The sequence below is a fragment of the Ictidomys tridecemlineatus genome, chromosome 12, assembly GCF_052094955.1.
Source record: "Ictidomys tridecemlineatus isolate mIctTri1 chromosome 12, mIctTri1.hap1, whole genome shotgun sequence".
Lineage (NCBI taxonomy): Eukaryota > Metazoa > Chordata > Mammalia > Rodentia > Sciuridae > Ictidomys > Ictidomys tridecemlineatus.
Window position 1 is genome coordinate 87,556,567 of NC_135488.1, and position 15,818 is coordinate 87,572,384.

At 47.7% G+C, this 15,818-nt stretch overlaps 1 protein-coding gene across 6 annotated transcripts in view; it reads right to left on the reverse strand.

Moving 5' to 3' along the window:
- Nucleotides 1–13,287: 13,287 nt before the first annotated feature.
- The window catches only part of Mta3 (metastasis associated 1 family member 3), a 239,745-nt gene continuing 237,214 nt past the window's right edge, over nucleotides 13,288–15,818 (reverse strand). For all 6 annotated transcript variants that reach the window (XR_013429020.1, XM_078029293.1, XM_078029291.1 and 3 more), the window contains one exon: nucleotides 13,288–13,533. Coding sequence is in view for 5 of the 6 variants with exons in the window: in XM_078029293.1 (XP_077885419.1) it covers nucleotides 13,445–13,533 (89 nt within the window). In the remaining variant the exon portion in view is untranslated. The remainder of the gene's footprint in view (nucleotides 13,534–15,818) is intronic.

Below are 15,818 nucleotides of genomic sequence, written 5' to 3' on the forward strand. Positions count from 1 at the left end.
CCAGTGTTTCCCCCTTTCTCTCCCCTCCTCCTGAGATCCAAGTTCTAAATCCTAAGTCTGGCAGAGAAAGAGGGTCAGTGCCCAACCTCAGTGGAACAACTGATCCATTTTCCCCCCTCTACAGAGCTCACATTTACTGGCCCAGAAAGGGGAGAATAGGGCATGTCATTGTACTGGGGCGGCTGGCCTCCTAACGAAAGCCAAGTGAGGAACTGGCCAGGAGCATGGAAACGCCTCCTCAGCACAGCTCCACTGGTTCCCATCAGAATCACTGGGAAAGTCGGACGAGGCCAGTATCCCCCCCACCCCCCCACCCCGGGCTCCAAGGCTGAAGGCCAGAGAAGGTGGCATCAGCCTCGTCTGATCTCAAGTCACGGGGGTGCCTGTGCTTTCTCCCATTGGCTTTCCTCTCTCTCTCTCTCTCTCTCTCTCTCTCTCTCTCTCTCTCTCTCTCTCTCTTTCTCTCTCCTTTTTTTTTTTTTTTCTAATGCTGGAGGTGGAACCTGGGCCTAACTCATGGAGATTTGGGCTTTTGGGGGGGGCAGATAGTATGGGGAGAAAGAGTGTTCACAGGCCCCAAGACCTCCCACCACAATGACTGGCTCCAATACCAACTCACCCTCCCGCGGCTCCATAACTTTCAATATTCCTCCATGTTCTACCTTATAAAAAGCCAAAATCCTTAATCCAAAGGTCTCTTTCTTTGGTTCATTATACTCCTTGACCTAGTCCCATCCTTCCTTCAACCCGATGTCTCCTGCTGGCCCCTCACGCACCATGGGGTCCAGCCAAGCTGAATTCAGTCCTCATCCATGAGTTACGGTTTTAGGCTATCCCTTTGTCCTTCCCTCTTCTGAGAACTTTTTCTTCCTGGAGGCCAGGTTCCCCATCCAACCCATCCTTCCAGACTCCACTCAAAAGCCATCCACTCCCAAGCCTCGTCTCTCCCTCTAAACTCAGGGAGAACCGTTCAGTTCCTTGCTCTCAACATTCCTTCTGGTTCTATTATTTGTGGTTCTGCCTATATCCCCCTCCAGAGTTTACACTCTCAGATCTGCCTCAAATTACTCTTTGAGGATCCCCTTACCCCTCCCCGCCACCCTCCACACCCACACCTCTGTTGAATCCGAGAAGGACAACAGGGATGGTGTCTGATTCACAGTCACCATCCTTGTAGGATGTGGGCTGGGGTCGTGGCTCAGTGGTAGAGAGCTTGCCTAGCGTGTGTGAGGCGCTGGCTTCAATTCTCAGCATCACCTAGAAAAATAAATGAGTAAAATAAAATCGTTACATCCAATTACAACTAAAAATATTTTTTAAAAAAACAGTGGTGGGATGTGGTGTTGGTCTTGTGAGAAGAAAGATGGCCGTGTGTGTGCTGGAAATTGGCCCATGAATCCTCCCCTGGGCAACTTTGCTTTTGGCTTTCATTTTGCAGCTGAACAACTCCGCTTTGGAAGAGAAATTAAGATGCCAGGCAGGTACAGACACCCAGCACCACAGCTCTACTGAATAAACCTCCCCCGTCCGGCCCGCTTTCCCCATTAACAAATGGAACAACACTTTATGAGGAGAAACAAAGCCGAGTCCCAGGGAGGAATATTGAAGGCTCTCTGGCCAGGGCATCCCCCAGGAGAGAACACAATGCCGCCATCACTTATTGCATTCAATATTTTCACTTCCAGCCTGATTTTTATAGACATCATTTCATAGGCTGCAGCTTAAACACAGATGGAAAAGATTCTGGCTTTGTAATAAGAGATGGTTTATGGTGGGCCCGCCTGCTGCTCTGTCTGTGAGGAAAGGCACATTATCATGTCCTTAGGTGGGGCTGGGAGAAGCCTTTATTGTATGTATGGACTTTGATCCAACAATTCTGCCTTCATCTTTCCCCACGGTCAGGCCCTCCGGATACTCCCAGGGGTAAGAAGTGACAAACACCATGGTGGGCCAGGGGAAGGAGGGACAAGCCAGCCTTTGAAATGCATTCCTGGCTCTGGCTGGATCTGTCATTCTTTGGGTCTTCAAAGGGTCTTGATCCAGAGACTTAGGCCTAGACCCCAGAGGGCACAGTTGAAAGGAAGGGGACCCTCTGGGGTTAGCTATATGACTCTGTACTGTGGGAGCTGCGTTGACTGTTGCTGGGAGCAGGAACCGGAGTAGTTAGAAAATGGAGCTTCTCCAGCCTCTCCTGTCCCCAGAGCTGCTGTCTCCCCTCCGTACTGGGTCACGATGAGCTTCATGTCAGCAAACATCCTTACAGGCTTGATTGGACCTATGGTGTGCAGGGTCTGGTTTAACCAACCTCACTTGGGTCCAGGAGAAAGAGATTTCTCAAGGACAGAGATGGGGAAAGAAATATGGAGGGACACAAAAGGGAAAAGGGAAGGGTGGAGGAAGCATTGCGCAGGACAGAGCTGGGGGTTGAGCTCCAGAAGAGAGGCCCCAGCCCATCAGATGTGTCTTGGCCCACAAGGTGTGGCCCACACACAAGTCCACGGATTCCAACAGCGCAGGGCGGAGGCCGGCCTCAGTGCCCGTAGGCAGCGGGCCTAATGGAGCCTGGGCAGGCGGCCTTGAAGACATGCCTTAGCAGCCCTCCTTTCTTTCCTCTAGGGATTAGTTTTCAGCAGACTCAAAAAAGCTGTGGGAGTGTGTGTCGAGACACACTGGGGACTTCTGGCTGATGGGGAGGGGGGAGGAAGGAGACGCCAGGAGGGTCAGTGGAAAGTGAATGGAGGGAGGGACAACTGGGAAGCAGAACCCACTTCCAGGGATTCCATGTGGAGGAGCTGCTATGTGAGTGAAATGTCTGGGACAGGCTGTCCCCAGGAGCCTTCATCCACAGGGCTTGCAGGGAGACCTCTGCGGGAAGGGTGACCCTCCTGGTTGCTCTGCAGAAGTGGTGCCTTTGTTTTTTATTGTACAGACATTTCTATATTGTGTCATTGCAGAGGTGAGATTCTGGGGAGCCATGCTTAGGAGATGCTTGAGTGTTCTGATTACCCCAGGAAAGGGTAATCTGTGCCCGGCAAGTCTCCCACTCCAATCAGGCTCAGACATGCCAACCACTTCTGCCCCGGCAGAGAGATGTCACACTGGTGGCTCAGTGAGGGATGGAAAGCTTTGAAACAGGAGTGGGTGAGGAATCTGCTGCAGGTGGCATGATAGTGCCCACCACCTGAGCTGCTTGAGAAATCTGACCCAGGTGCCTCATAACTAGCCTGAGGAGCTGTATTTCAGGAAATGTTATCATCAGATATGGAGGGCCTATTGTCGTCTGACGGCCTGCCTTCCTTAAGGGAACAGCATCCCCCGCTCTAAGACTCCTGGTCAGTCCACAGTCAGTCACAGATCTCCCTAACCCCCAGCCCTGAAAATCAATTTAAGTCCTGGATTTCAGCTTTCAGACTTGCCAGTTATGGAAACCAATACATTTCCTTTTTGCTTAAGCCCCGTTTAAATTGGTCGTCTGTTACTTACAGCTAAAAATGTTTTAACTAGTACACCAGGCTAACAACTAAGAATTAATCTTCCAAGGATAGAGACTCACACACCTCTAGCAGAGAAGCAAAGAGACCTGTACAGAATGGCTGGATGTAATAGTATCCTTAGATGTAGGCAAAAGAAGTCCCTGCTCAGCCCACGGTCCACATTTCAAACACACAATCCCACATAGACATAGGCATGCACACACACATGTACATGTACACACAAAAAAATTCAAAGAACACAGGGATACTGCTGTCCTTTGATACCCAGCATTCAGCACAAACTGGGATGATCTACATCCCTAAACACCAGCTCCCATGAGCAACACAGGGAAATGCCTCACATCTTCCATGTTATGTTCTTGAATTAAAAGAAGACTGTGGGGGCTGGGGCTGTAGCTCAGTGGTACAGCGCCTGCCTTGCACGGGTGAGGAACTGGGTTCGATCCTCAGCACCACATAACAATAAATAAATAAATAAATATACTTTAAAAATTTTAAAAATAAATAAAAGAAGACAGTGGGGCTAAGGTTGTAGCTCAGTGGTAGACCACTTGCCTAGCATGTGTGAAGCACTGGGTTCAATTCTCAGCACCACATATAAATAAATAAAATAAAGATCCATCAACAACGAAAAAAAATACTTTTAAAAAAGGAGACTGTGCAAACCTGTGGGTTATGTGTTTCATCAGAGATGGACACTTCTCTGGAGTGTAAGGAGGATTTAATGATGGAAGCTCGAAGGTAAGAGAAAAGATAGGTTCATTAAGGCATTCTTTCTCTCAAGAGGAAGAATGCAATAGTAATAGAATTTCCCAGTGGTGACAAGGGCACACATTCATGCTTCTCTTCATGGTTCCAGAGGTACTCACAAATTCACACAGAGTTTGCTACACTTACACATGGAAGCTGAGGACATTTTCCAACATAAATAATTCATAATTCTCCTACATTTTCACAGATGTATGTCAAGACGTAGCATGCATAAAGCATGATACTGATTCTTTACACTGACAACTAAACGGATGTGGAACAATGCTACAACTGTAAATGATTTTATTTTTTAAAAAAATTAACTAAGATTTTATTAAATGTTCAAGATTTGAATTAAAATTCAGCTTTACTTAAACATCTTCTCCCACCAGTATCAGGTGTTGAACCCATGGGTGCTTTACCTGTGAGCTGCATCCCAATCCTTTTATTTTATTTTATTTTTTATTTTATTTTATTTTATTTCATTTAGACAGGATTTCTCAAAGTTGCTAAGGCTGACCTTTAACTTGCAATCCCCTTGCCTCAGCCTCCTGAGTCACTGGGATTATAGGAGTATGCCACCATGCCCAGATTACTTAAAAATTTTGTTTAGAAAATATATTTATAGGAGCTGGGGATGTGGCTCAAGCTGGGTAGTGCCCCCACTTGGCACGCGCAGGGCGCTGGGTTTGATCCTCAGCACCACATAAAAATAAAATAAAGATGATGTGTTCACCAAAAACTAAAAAACAGATATTAAAAAATTCTCTCTCTCTTAAAAAAAATAAAATATATTTATAGAAAATATTCTATCTATATATAAGATGAAATTTATCTTAAAGAAAAATAACATCTTTAAAACTTATATGAGAATTAATTTTTAAACTTTGGTTGTTTACAGTTTCATTTTCATTTTCTTATTAAAATGAGTGCCATTTGGAGGCTGTTTGGGGATGTTTTGGTTATCCACTGCTACATAACAAATCCCAAAACTCAGTAACTAAATCATTTTTATCTCTCACAGTTCTGGGGGTTGACCGGGTTTGCTTGGCGGGGGGCAGAGCTCTCATGCAGTTGCAAGTAAATGGCACAGGTTCTAGAGCCTAATGCAGGCTCCATTATACTGTTCTATCCAAGATGGCGGCATCTTCATCCATATATGGGATGGCGGAACAAGTGGACTCAGGCTGAGTATATTGTTTTCTGTATGTGGCCTTTCTTATGTTTAGCTTGACTTCCTCACAGTATAACAGTCTCAGAGAAGTTAAACTTTTAACGTGATGTCTGGCTTACCCCAGAGAGAGCATCCTAAGAGACCCATGTAAAGCCAAAACGTCTCCTATGACCTGTCCTCAGAAGTCATGAAGCATCACTGTCACTGCTTCCATGGGTCAAAAGCAAGCCACAGAGACAACCCAGATTTAAGGTGGCGAACACCAGGGAGTATGATTCCCTGAAGGCTATCTTTGGAAACCATCTGCCACAGTTTACTCCTGGCTCCCAATGAATCACATATCTCTAACACGTGCTATAAATTCATCTTCCAAGACCCCCAGGTCTCAGCTATTATTATGTCACCAGGTTCAGACTCCAAAGTCAAACTGGCTTGTTAAATCAAGTCCAAGTACAGATGAGGCCCCTTAGGTGAGGTTCCTTGAAGCTAGTTCCTCTTGATCTGTGACCCTAGAGACAAGTTATCTTCTCCTGTACCCAACACACAACAACAAAGCCAGCACAGGATAACGGCCATCAGTGCCCCCATTCTAAAATAAGGAGACACTTGCACAGAGCAAAATCAAGCCAAGCACATGTCACCAGGTCCTTCATTGGGACCTGGTCCTGCTCTCTAGAAGGGGGTGTGCCTAGTTCACTGCTCTTAATTATCTCTCCTTTTCCCGTTTAAAAAAAAAAAAATCACAGTGTTTGCAGTCAAATACCGGCCTTCTCTCAATGGCTTCCTATTCATAGAAAGGAAATTTTTATTTTGACCCTCTATGTCTCTCTCAATCCAACTTGGTACAATTATCTCAAAACTGCTGTGGGTTTCTTATGTATCAAATTATAACTTACTCCATTAGAAAAAGTCACAGCTCCATTTATTCCTAATAAGGCCCTTCTCTACTTTAAGCTGGCCCTGTTGTCTAGCAGAGAGGATCTAAGAGGTACACCCCTTAGGCTCTCAGAAGCCCTATTGTTTACCCAAAGTATCTACAAAACATGATCTTAATTTTTTTCTGAGGTATTAACAAATGGTTTTACAGACACACCCTTGGCTTCATCTTTACCTGAGACTGAAATTTACTGGCAACACCTGGATTTTACCTTTGCCCTGAAGCCATTTCTTACACTGAGGAGTCTTTTGCTGGAAAAACAGTACTGGGTTCCTTCAGTTCCCTAAATTCTTCTCCAACAATGAACAATTCCTTCTTTGGTTCATTTGTATTTTCCTATCTTATCAGGGTCAGCCGGAACAAGCTGATGGGCACTTTCAATATTCTGCTTGGAAATTGCCTGAGTCAGAACCACAAAGGTCTGGGGCCCTTGGTGTCCCACATCATGGCAGATGAAGGTCTCACTTCATTCCATTGCCAGTGATTGTCTCACTTCTTCTTTTCTCCAGAATCCAATTATGTTCTTCCCTGTCTTTCAGGACATTAGCCACATTGTCCTCAAAGCTCCTCAGCATCTTTCCCAGAGCAAACACCACAGGCCTGAGGGGTTTCTTACGATAACACACCCTCCTCACACCGTGGAACTGGCCTTGCAACAAGGCCCCAGGGAACAGGATCTCCCGGTATTTAAGCCTGTGTGGTCCCTTCCACAGGGCATCTGGGCTGGCCTGTGACTCCTGCTATCAAATGCAGTGCCTTGGAAGTTTTGAATGTGCTCTTCAAGATAACTGGCAGCTTCCTCTTCACCCCTTCTGAAAAACTCACTTCTGAGAGACCTGAGCACCTTGTAAGAAACCCCACTGAAAAGCCCAGCTGCTCCACTACAGAGAAAGGACCAGAGACGACCCAAGGCAAGGGCCAGCTCTCCTCTCATCCCAGTGGAGCCTCCTCATGATTCCAGCCCCACCCTCCACCCAGCCATAGTCTCAAGAGGATTCCCAGGCAAGCGCCCTGAAGAGGTGGTCGCCAAGCCCAGTCAACCCACAGAACCCTGGGAGATGACAAAATGGAGGTTGTTTCAAATCACCTAGTTTGGGGGCACCTATTGCTATGGAGCAATAAATGACTAAACAACCTTGAATACAGTTGTTTTTAAATTCTTTACAGCACTACCATCGCTAGAACACAAATTAGGAGTTTTTTATTATAAACTCATGATTGTTAATTTTGCTGAAATCAAGGCAAGAAAATTTAATTTAAAGAATGTGTACATATATATGAATTATAAATGCCTTTGTTTTAATAGTCATCCAAACATCACCAGCCCATCAACAGAAATCCTGGTATACTTGACAATAATGAGATTCAGTTGCCTTCAGTAATTTGCACATGGTGCACCTAAAAATTGTAACATTGCATGTTTTCAATTTTATCATTTTGGAGGTAAACTTTTCAAGGATGAAGAATAGAGAATATTATATTCAAGTTTATTCACTTGATTCATAACTTTTAAGTATTGGAATATACCATCTGGGGTGTCTCCCTTCATACTCTTCTCCAGGGTTGGATATCACTGGAAGCAATGAAATGGGCATCTGAAGAACCACGCACGGCAGCCAGAAGAGAAGTCAGGCCCTCCTCAAGTCCAGCAGGAGACCCCAGGCAACCAGTACAGACCAGAGAGGGGCATGGAGCTGGAGCAGGGTGATGAGAAGCCACCTGCCCCTCTGTGGAGCCAGCCACTGCACTACTGGCCAGTTCTGAGTGGCCTGGGCATGCAGAGGACCAGAAATGAAACCCAACACAACAGAGTGAACCCAAAACAAGTGAGTGAGACCCAACTCCAATGTCACCTAGAGCCTGACTTGTGCTAGAGAACACCAGATCTTTCCAAAGCCCCCAGGTGTGGAGCTAAGGCCTGGTGCTAGGTTGGGAGCTATGCACAGCTGCCCCAGCTGAGATTTGTTGTTTATAAGCATCCAAGATTATGCTCCCACGTGCATCTTTTCTCACAGTCTGAAATGCATTTCCTTTCTCCTGTAGCCTCCTTCTAAGAATTATTTTTTGCCAGGCATGGTGGCATCCACATATAATCACAGCTACTCAGGAAGCTGAGACAGGAGGACCACAAATTAGAGGCCAGCCTGGGCAATTTAGTGAGACTTTATCTCAAAATAAAATGAAAAGGGCTGGAGATGATAGAGTACCCCTGGGCTCAATCCCCAGTACCACCAAAACAACAACAACAACAACAAAACACCCTAATCTTTTCTTGGGAATATTAAGATAAAAAGAATCCATCTGTGCTTTAATCAAAAGAGAGGACAGAAAGGAAGGTGGGGAGGTTGAGCTGAGGAGGTGACAGCAGCCACAGCTTCTTGAAAGCCAGGAAAGCCAGGACGCATGACAGGGGACATGTGTGCCCCAGCCCTGCAGGTGTGTGCTGGTAGATGATCTGGACCCTACGACAGGTTCCCTCCTTGCAGTCTTTAGAGCCACTGAGGATGAGACTCTCTGAATCCGAGGCCAGCAGCTGGGCAAGGGCTGAGCCTTGGGTCAAGGACCAGGCTCACAGCTAACCGGGGGCCTCAGGTGAGCTCCTTAATCCCTTTGAACCTCAATTTCCTAATGGATAAAATGAGGAGGAGGAGGAGGAAGGTGAAGGTGAAGGTGATGATAGTGCTGCAGGGCTGGCTGCTGGGAGATTACAGAGAAACACCAGGTAAGGGGTGAAGGACAGAGGCTGACCCCGGGAAGGGCCGATGTTAACGCTTGCCCACAGAGAGGACTGCAGGTGGGGTCACATGCAGCCATGCCCAGGGTAGTTGGTCACTGAAATGCAAAGGCGTTCAGGAATCCTCAGCCCTCCTGAGCCAGAGGCTTCTGGGGCTGTGGGCGAGGGCGAGTTCTTCATTCACCGAGCACGGAGCACCGTCACGGTTCTTTCTAATAGGTCTCTGGTCTGCGTTAAAGTTTTCTCAGCAAACAAAGAAAGCAGGGTGACTTTGGATGTCCCTGTCTTTAGTTGTCCTGAATATCTTAGGAAGCTTTTGTCTGCCCCCATCCCCCACCATCCTCCCTCACGACACGCTGGAATCTGGGCTCAGAGTCGAGACGCCAGGCTGAGGACTGCAGGGTGACCTGGGCACACCCTTTCCCACCTCGAAGACTCAGTTTCTCAGTTATAAGATGGGGAGGCTGAATGAGAGGATCTCAAAGCCTCCAGCTCATGTGAACTTTCCTGAACCATGACTTTCTCCCCCACCTCTGCACACGACTGGCTCCAGATCAGAGCCCACATCCAGCCCCATGTCCACTCAGCCAGGAGCCAGGGTAAGATGTCACGGTGGCGCCTGGAGCTACCAGGCTTGCTGGGCCTCCTGGCCCTCCCCTTCATGCAGAGACCTTCCCTCCAGCCCCCAGGAAGCCCAAGGGACTTCTCAATTGGACCCACCTCAAAGCCTCCAGGAGGACACCTGGTCCTGAAATGAAAGTGAGGAACGACAGCTGGAATAGGAAAGCACCAAGAAATCCATCCACTCTCCCGTGGGCAGCATCGAGTACTCACAGGACAAGGTGGGGAAGAGGGCTGGGTCTGGAGGTCCTCAGACAAGGTCAAAACTCCATTTACCTGAAGATACCTGAAGACATGCCTAGTCCCCTCCCCAAAACCCCCAAAGAGCAGACACCCGTGTGGAAGTCTGTAATGGAGCCTGTGTCCGAGACGGTAGGTGTCCATGAGCAAGATGGCAGAAGAGCCGCTGGTTACAATGTCCTGAGGCCAGGCGACCTGGACTTGAATCCCAAGTTTACCAATTACTAGCTTTGTGACTTTGGGTTAACCTCTATGTGACTCCATTCACCCAGCTACTAAGGGGGGTAAGTAATAATACCTACCTCATGAGATTACTGTCCGAATTAAATGAGTTAATCTTCTTAGTGTTATACAAAGCTTACGGTATAATAAATTTTCAATAAATGTTAATTATAATTATTATGTACGACTGGGTATATCCACATCTGCAAGTATAGATTCAAGTGCATGGATGAAAAGATACACAAGTATCTTTAAGTCTTTGATTATGAGGATGAACACGTTGGGTGTCTCTGTTCCTATGTGTGTGTCTCCAGGATAATATGAACTGCTGGGATTTATGATATGCGTATTGCATCAGGCAACACTCTTAGAGTTGTACATGCATTTGCAAGCACACACACAGGGATCTGAATGACTGACGTCCAGACTCAAGTGACAGTGAGTCCCCATGAGTGTGATCATCTGTCTCACCTCTGCCCCAAGTGACTCCCTCCTGGGTATACTATGTGAGAGATGAGGACTCACACCATGGACTGCGTGTCCCACAGCACTGAGAAAGCAGTGAATTACACCCACCACCCAGCCCTTCTGCGTCCTCTGCTGTCTTGAACTACCTGCAACATCTTTCCTCCCATAGGAGAGGGCACATGAGGAGCCTGGACCGGAGCCCAGCAGTCACCTCCCTCACATCCCCCGTCAAAGGCTTGGTCTCACATTGGAGCTAAGCGCCTCCTCTGCAGATTCTATGGGCTCAGAGAGCATCCTGCTGGGCCAGGCCATCTTTTCACAGTATGTCTTTGTTGTTCTGATGTCCTCGTCTGTTTTGTTTTGTTTTGTTTTGTTTTCTTCTGAGTGGCATCTGATTCACTACATCCTCCCTGGGAAGGACAGGGTCCAAACCAGCTAGAGGATGGATTCCCCTTGTGAACAAAGCCTTCGCGAAGTTCCTGGTAGGTTGGTTTCCTGTGGTTCCGTTATTCAGTGTGTTGGAAACATCTGGAGCACAGAGGGTGATAGGTGAAAGTTTATGGATGTGCTTTGCTCTTTTGCCTTGAGGAGGGTCCCATAACTCCATCTTCATTGGCCTGAAGCATCCTCTACTTAAAGAGAGACACAGCTTTGATAGAGGTAGGAAAAATGTGGTCATATTTGGCATCTGACTTGCAAAATAAGATTATGCTGCAAGGCAAAAGCGGCTAAGCTGGCTCTTCTCTCCAGAGAATGGATCCCTTACTTTGGATTCCTGCATCTTTTCTCCTCAGGTGTGACCTGTGTGGTCATGAAATTTTATGTAACGGATGACCAGGCCCGAGAAGCAAGACTTTTGGTCCTCTTCCTCCTGCTTGGGGATGGTGGGATTGGATCTAAGAGGAAAGCCAGCCAGGGGAACCATGTGATTGCTTCTGGCTCACACATCCCTCCCAGGAGAGAGTGGCCTTTGTCCCGGCCTCCTCTTGGAACTCTGGGAAGAAGTGGCATCCAACACTACTCCAAACCCACCCAGCCTCTGCCTATGACAACAGGGAGGCAGAAGAGCTTCAGAAATCCACTAGTCTCAAGCCAGCTTCAGATCCCCCGGGGCCTAGCTGCTGAGCTGTGAGCTAGCAGGCCTGCAGGGGACACAGTGGCACAGCAAGGGAACTCACAGGAGGGGAGGCAGCCCGGTTCAGTGGGGCTTGGGCCATCTCAGGAGGGAGTAGACCATGAGTTACATAAACTCAGCTTCAAGTGCAGTCAGTGGCCAGGGAGAGACAGTGGCCCTTGCACCCCTTGCCGGGAAATCAGCGGTCACCACACCCCAGGATCCCAACTCCTTCCTCCCGCCAGATGTTACACAGCTGCCCTTGTCTGTCCACACACCCTAACACCATTTTAGTGGGAGAAGCTGGGGAAGGTAATCTGAGACATAAGCACTTTTATGCAAGAGAAATGATGATTGCTTAACAAGACAGGCTTAACTCTGGTCCCATGACGTTGAAATCAAGTTGAACATTTCATTGTTTTTCTCACTAATCATCGTGTGGGGGGAGGAGGCCAGATTCATTATAAACCAACAAAGAAATCAGAGAATTTCTTTTTTTTTTTCCTTTTTCCTGAACAAATGAACTGTAGCGTCAATTAAATTTTCAAACTTGTACACATCAAAAATAAAGGACTCGCCACCGCCCCACTGAAATGTCAGCTGGCCTTTCTAACTGAAGACAATGACCCCAAGAGAGGAGAAGTCCTAACCCTCTAGATCCCAAATTGCCTCTTCCAGGAAGGGTGGGACACTGTGATTTCCAAAAAGTACAAGGTGACCCTTTAGCGGGGCCTAGTGGCTCATGCCTGTAATCCCAGTGGCTGGGGAGGCTGAGGCAGGAGGATCTCAAGTTCAAAGCCAGTCTCAGCAACTCAGTGAGGCCCTAAGCAACTAGAGACAGTGAGATTCTGTCTCTAAATAAAATATACCAAAGGGCGGGAAATGTGGCTCGGTGGTTAAGTGCCCCTGGGTTCAATCGCTGCTACCAAAAAAAAGAAGAAAGAGCTCACATCAGTCCCCCCACTCCCTCTCTCCTGGCTGATCTGTGCTTTTTTTGAGGAGAGAAACAAAGTTTTTGTTCTGGTTCCAAACCTTCCTTGTCCTGGGGATTTTGGATCCCTTCTTCCCCGGCCCATTCCTATCCAGGGATGTGAGAATGTGGGCTGTGAATTCAACAAAGAAGTAATCTGGGTCCTACACTAGTGTCTCTGAGGAGCTCCTGGTGGAGACAAACACATGCAGAGGCGGATGCTGCCACCTGCTGGCACTGCCAGGAAAAGCAACCCAGGTCAGCAACCAGGTTCCATCAGCCTTGGGAGGAGGAGTGCCAAGGGTAGATTGCACCTGAATGATTCATTTTCCTTTTCCAAAGTAGCTTCTCCACTATTTCCATATTTGGTTAACTGTATGCAGGTTGGAGCAAGACCACTATCCCACAGTTTTTTGGTGGTTTTATAATGGACAATCAGTGGTTGGTTCTCGTTCACAACATGCATGAAAGTGGTAACAAGGACAAGGATTACCAAGGTGTAGAGCTTGTCTTCATCCTCATAGTGTCTCCTGGACAAGCACACAGAGTGACCCTATGAGACATTTCTTATTTCTTTGTTGACACCTTTATTGAGCCTAGCTTTCCCCACATACATCTGGAGTCCCCTTCTCCTTCACTGCAAATTTCCAGATCTCTTTGAGGGACATTCTTCTTGAAGCTTATTCCAAGGATGCACTTGTGAATGCTGATGGTGCATTCTCAGACCACTGCCTGGTTGATGGCAGAACGGTCCTGCTGCTTCTCGTTATCCTTTGTGGAAGCCATCTCTGCTATCCTCTGCCTGGCCCCTGTTGGAAAGAAACCATCCTATTTATGGCGAGGTACCCGAGAAAGAGCAGCATGCAGCCTGAGGTCACATAACTGGGGATGGCTTGAAGGTAATGCTTCATCTCCCGCCTCCCAGCCAAGAGCTGTGTCCATGGCTGCACAGAACAGGTGTCCCCTATGGATAAGGTTCACATGGCTCTCTTCAACATCCAAGGAGGCAGTGCAAGGGGGTGAGAAGCACGCCCCCCTCCTCCTGCTGGGACCAAGTCTGGAAGCAGTGGTGATGACCCTGGAGTTGCCTCAGGGTCTGACATATGTGTTCATTGACTCCATTTCCTAAGGATTTACATGTGATACAAACAGGACATTTCAGCTGCTTTGGTGCCACTTTCTGGGATACAGCACAGGCAGCTGGCTGCCAAGTGTATCCTGAGAAAAGCCACCCTGATCAATGGAGTCCTCCACCGCCTGAAGAGGTGGCTGGTACTGGAGGACTCACCTTGGTGGTCTGGTGGACTGGGCCCACCTTGGTTCCCATTCAGAGTTTTCACTCTTACAGTCTCCCTAGATTCCCAGTGTCCAGCGTCTGGATTTTTGCAACCCCAGCTCTAGAATCTCTCACATTCTCCACACTCACCTCAAGCCCTGGGACTCCTGCACATTGAGCCAAAAGACAAGGGCAACCAGACTGTAGGCAAAGTCTGCCCCACCCCTGGGTCCCAATGGCCAAGTCAGTCCCCCAGGCCCTCTTCCCCAGCAGGAGGGACCCACTTCCTGAGGCCGGCTCCTCTCAGCCTGCTTGTCTTGAGGCCAGCTGTACTCCAAAAGCGCCATTCTCAGTAGCCACACCACCTCTGCTCTGCCTCTCAATCACATCACTAATAAAAACATCTCTGAGGTCGATGAGAGAGCAAACCATGAAGCCATGAACAACCAATTGCAGAAGAAGACAATTTTACAGATCTCAGGATGAGCAGTGATTCTCCAGGCTGCATTGAGATCATACCGGGAAATGCATGGCTTAACCAAACGTTGCAATTTCTGTACATCAAAAATATCCCAACATTAAAGACAAGCAGGGCTCAAGGGAAAAGATTTTGCAATACCAAGTGTGACACTCTTACCACACTTTTTTTTTCCATGAATTGTCTTTTAATGTCTTGCTGCTTTTCTGTTAGAAAAATTAAGTTGCTGATTTGTTTGTGTGTTAAAAGGCTACTTATTTTGAACCCTTTGAATTGTGTTGCCTATTGAATAAAAAAATTAAAATGACATTTTAAAAATAAATCCAAATAGTTTAATTGATTTAGTGTGGACAGTTAATGAATGAAAATTTAATACCAGAAAAAAGAAAAAAAAAAGTTCTGCCACAACCCTCAGCTCACAACAGGGAAAAGGCAGAACTGCAAGTTGACTGTGTCCTCAGCAGCCCACATCCTCTGCTTCTTGCTTCACTGGCCCACTGACAAGCACCTCTGTTCTCAAAGCCCCCTGTGGTCTCCTTCATCTACCTCTTCCCCATCACCAACTGCTCTCTGTGGGGCTTCAGTGAACTCCTCCATGATAAGGGGCTGCGAATGGCTTGACTGTAGGAAGCATTGAAGAGCAGAGCAAAGCCGTGGTCCTAGAGTTCAGTCACAGTTTTATATTCTGATATTGCTAATGCAGGCCAAGTCCATGGTCAGGCAGCTGATGCCTAGCTCATCACAGTGTGGAGCTGGTAAAAAGATTAAACGGTTTGTGGATGGCCAGGCTGCTTCTGAGGAGAATCTCCAAAGGCTGCACCCTGGGCGGGGCTCAGGGATCAGTCCTTACAGACAAAGCAGTGGTGAAAGAGCCAGCTTCCAAAGGAGCCATTTTTCCAAACAGTAAATGCAGTCTGGTGCCCATAGGGACCGTTTTTTTCCTGTGGCCTCAGCGAAGATGTCCTGTGGTCACCCTCTTTTCTCTTGCTGGGGCACCCAGGACTCCAAACTCTGGTTCCAGGTTCTTCTAGCCCAGGCTCAGCCAGTCTCTAGGACAGAAAGGGTCTCTGCTCGGCTTGGCCCCTCCCACCGGCGCCCACCTGGGGGGAGCAACTCCTTTTTCCAGGAGACCCTGCAGGCTGGGGACTCCCCTACCCACCTCCAGCGCGCAAAGGAACCTTCCGGGACATGGCCGCAGCGCCACCGTGCGGCATAAGGCTGGCTGTGCAGCCCCGCAGCAAAACACCTAGGAAGGCCTGTGCTTTGGGGTCAGGGCGACTTGGTCACTCCCATTCCCTTTGTTTCGCAGATATTGGAGCTTGGGCAATTACCTAACCTAT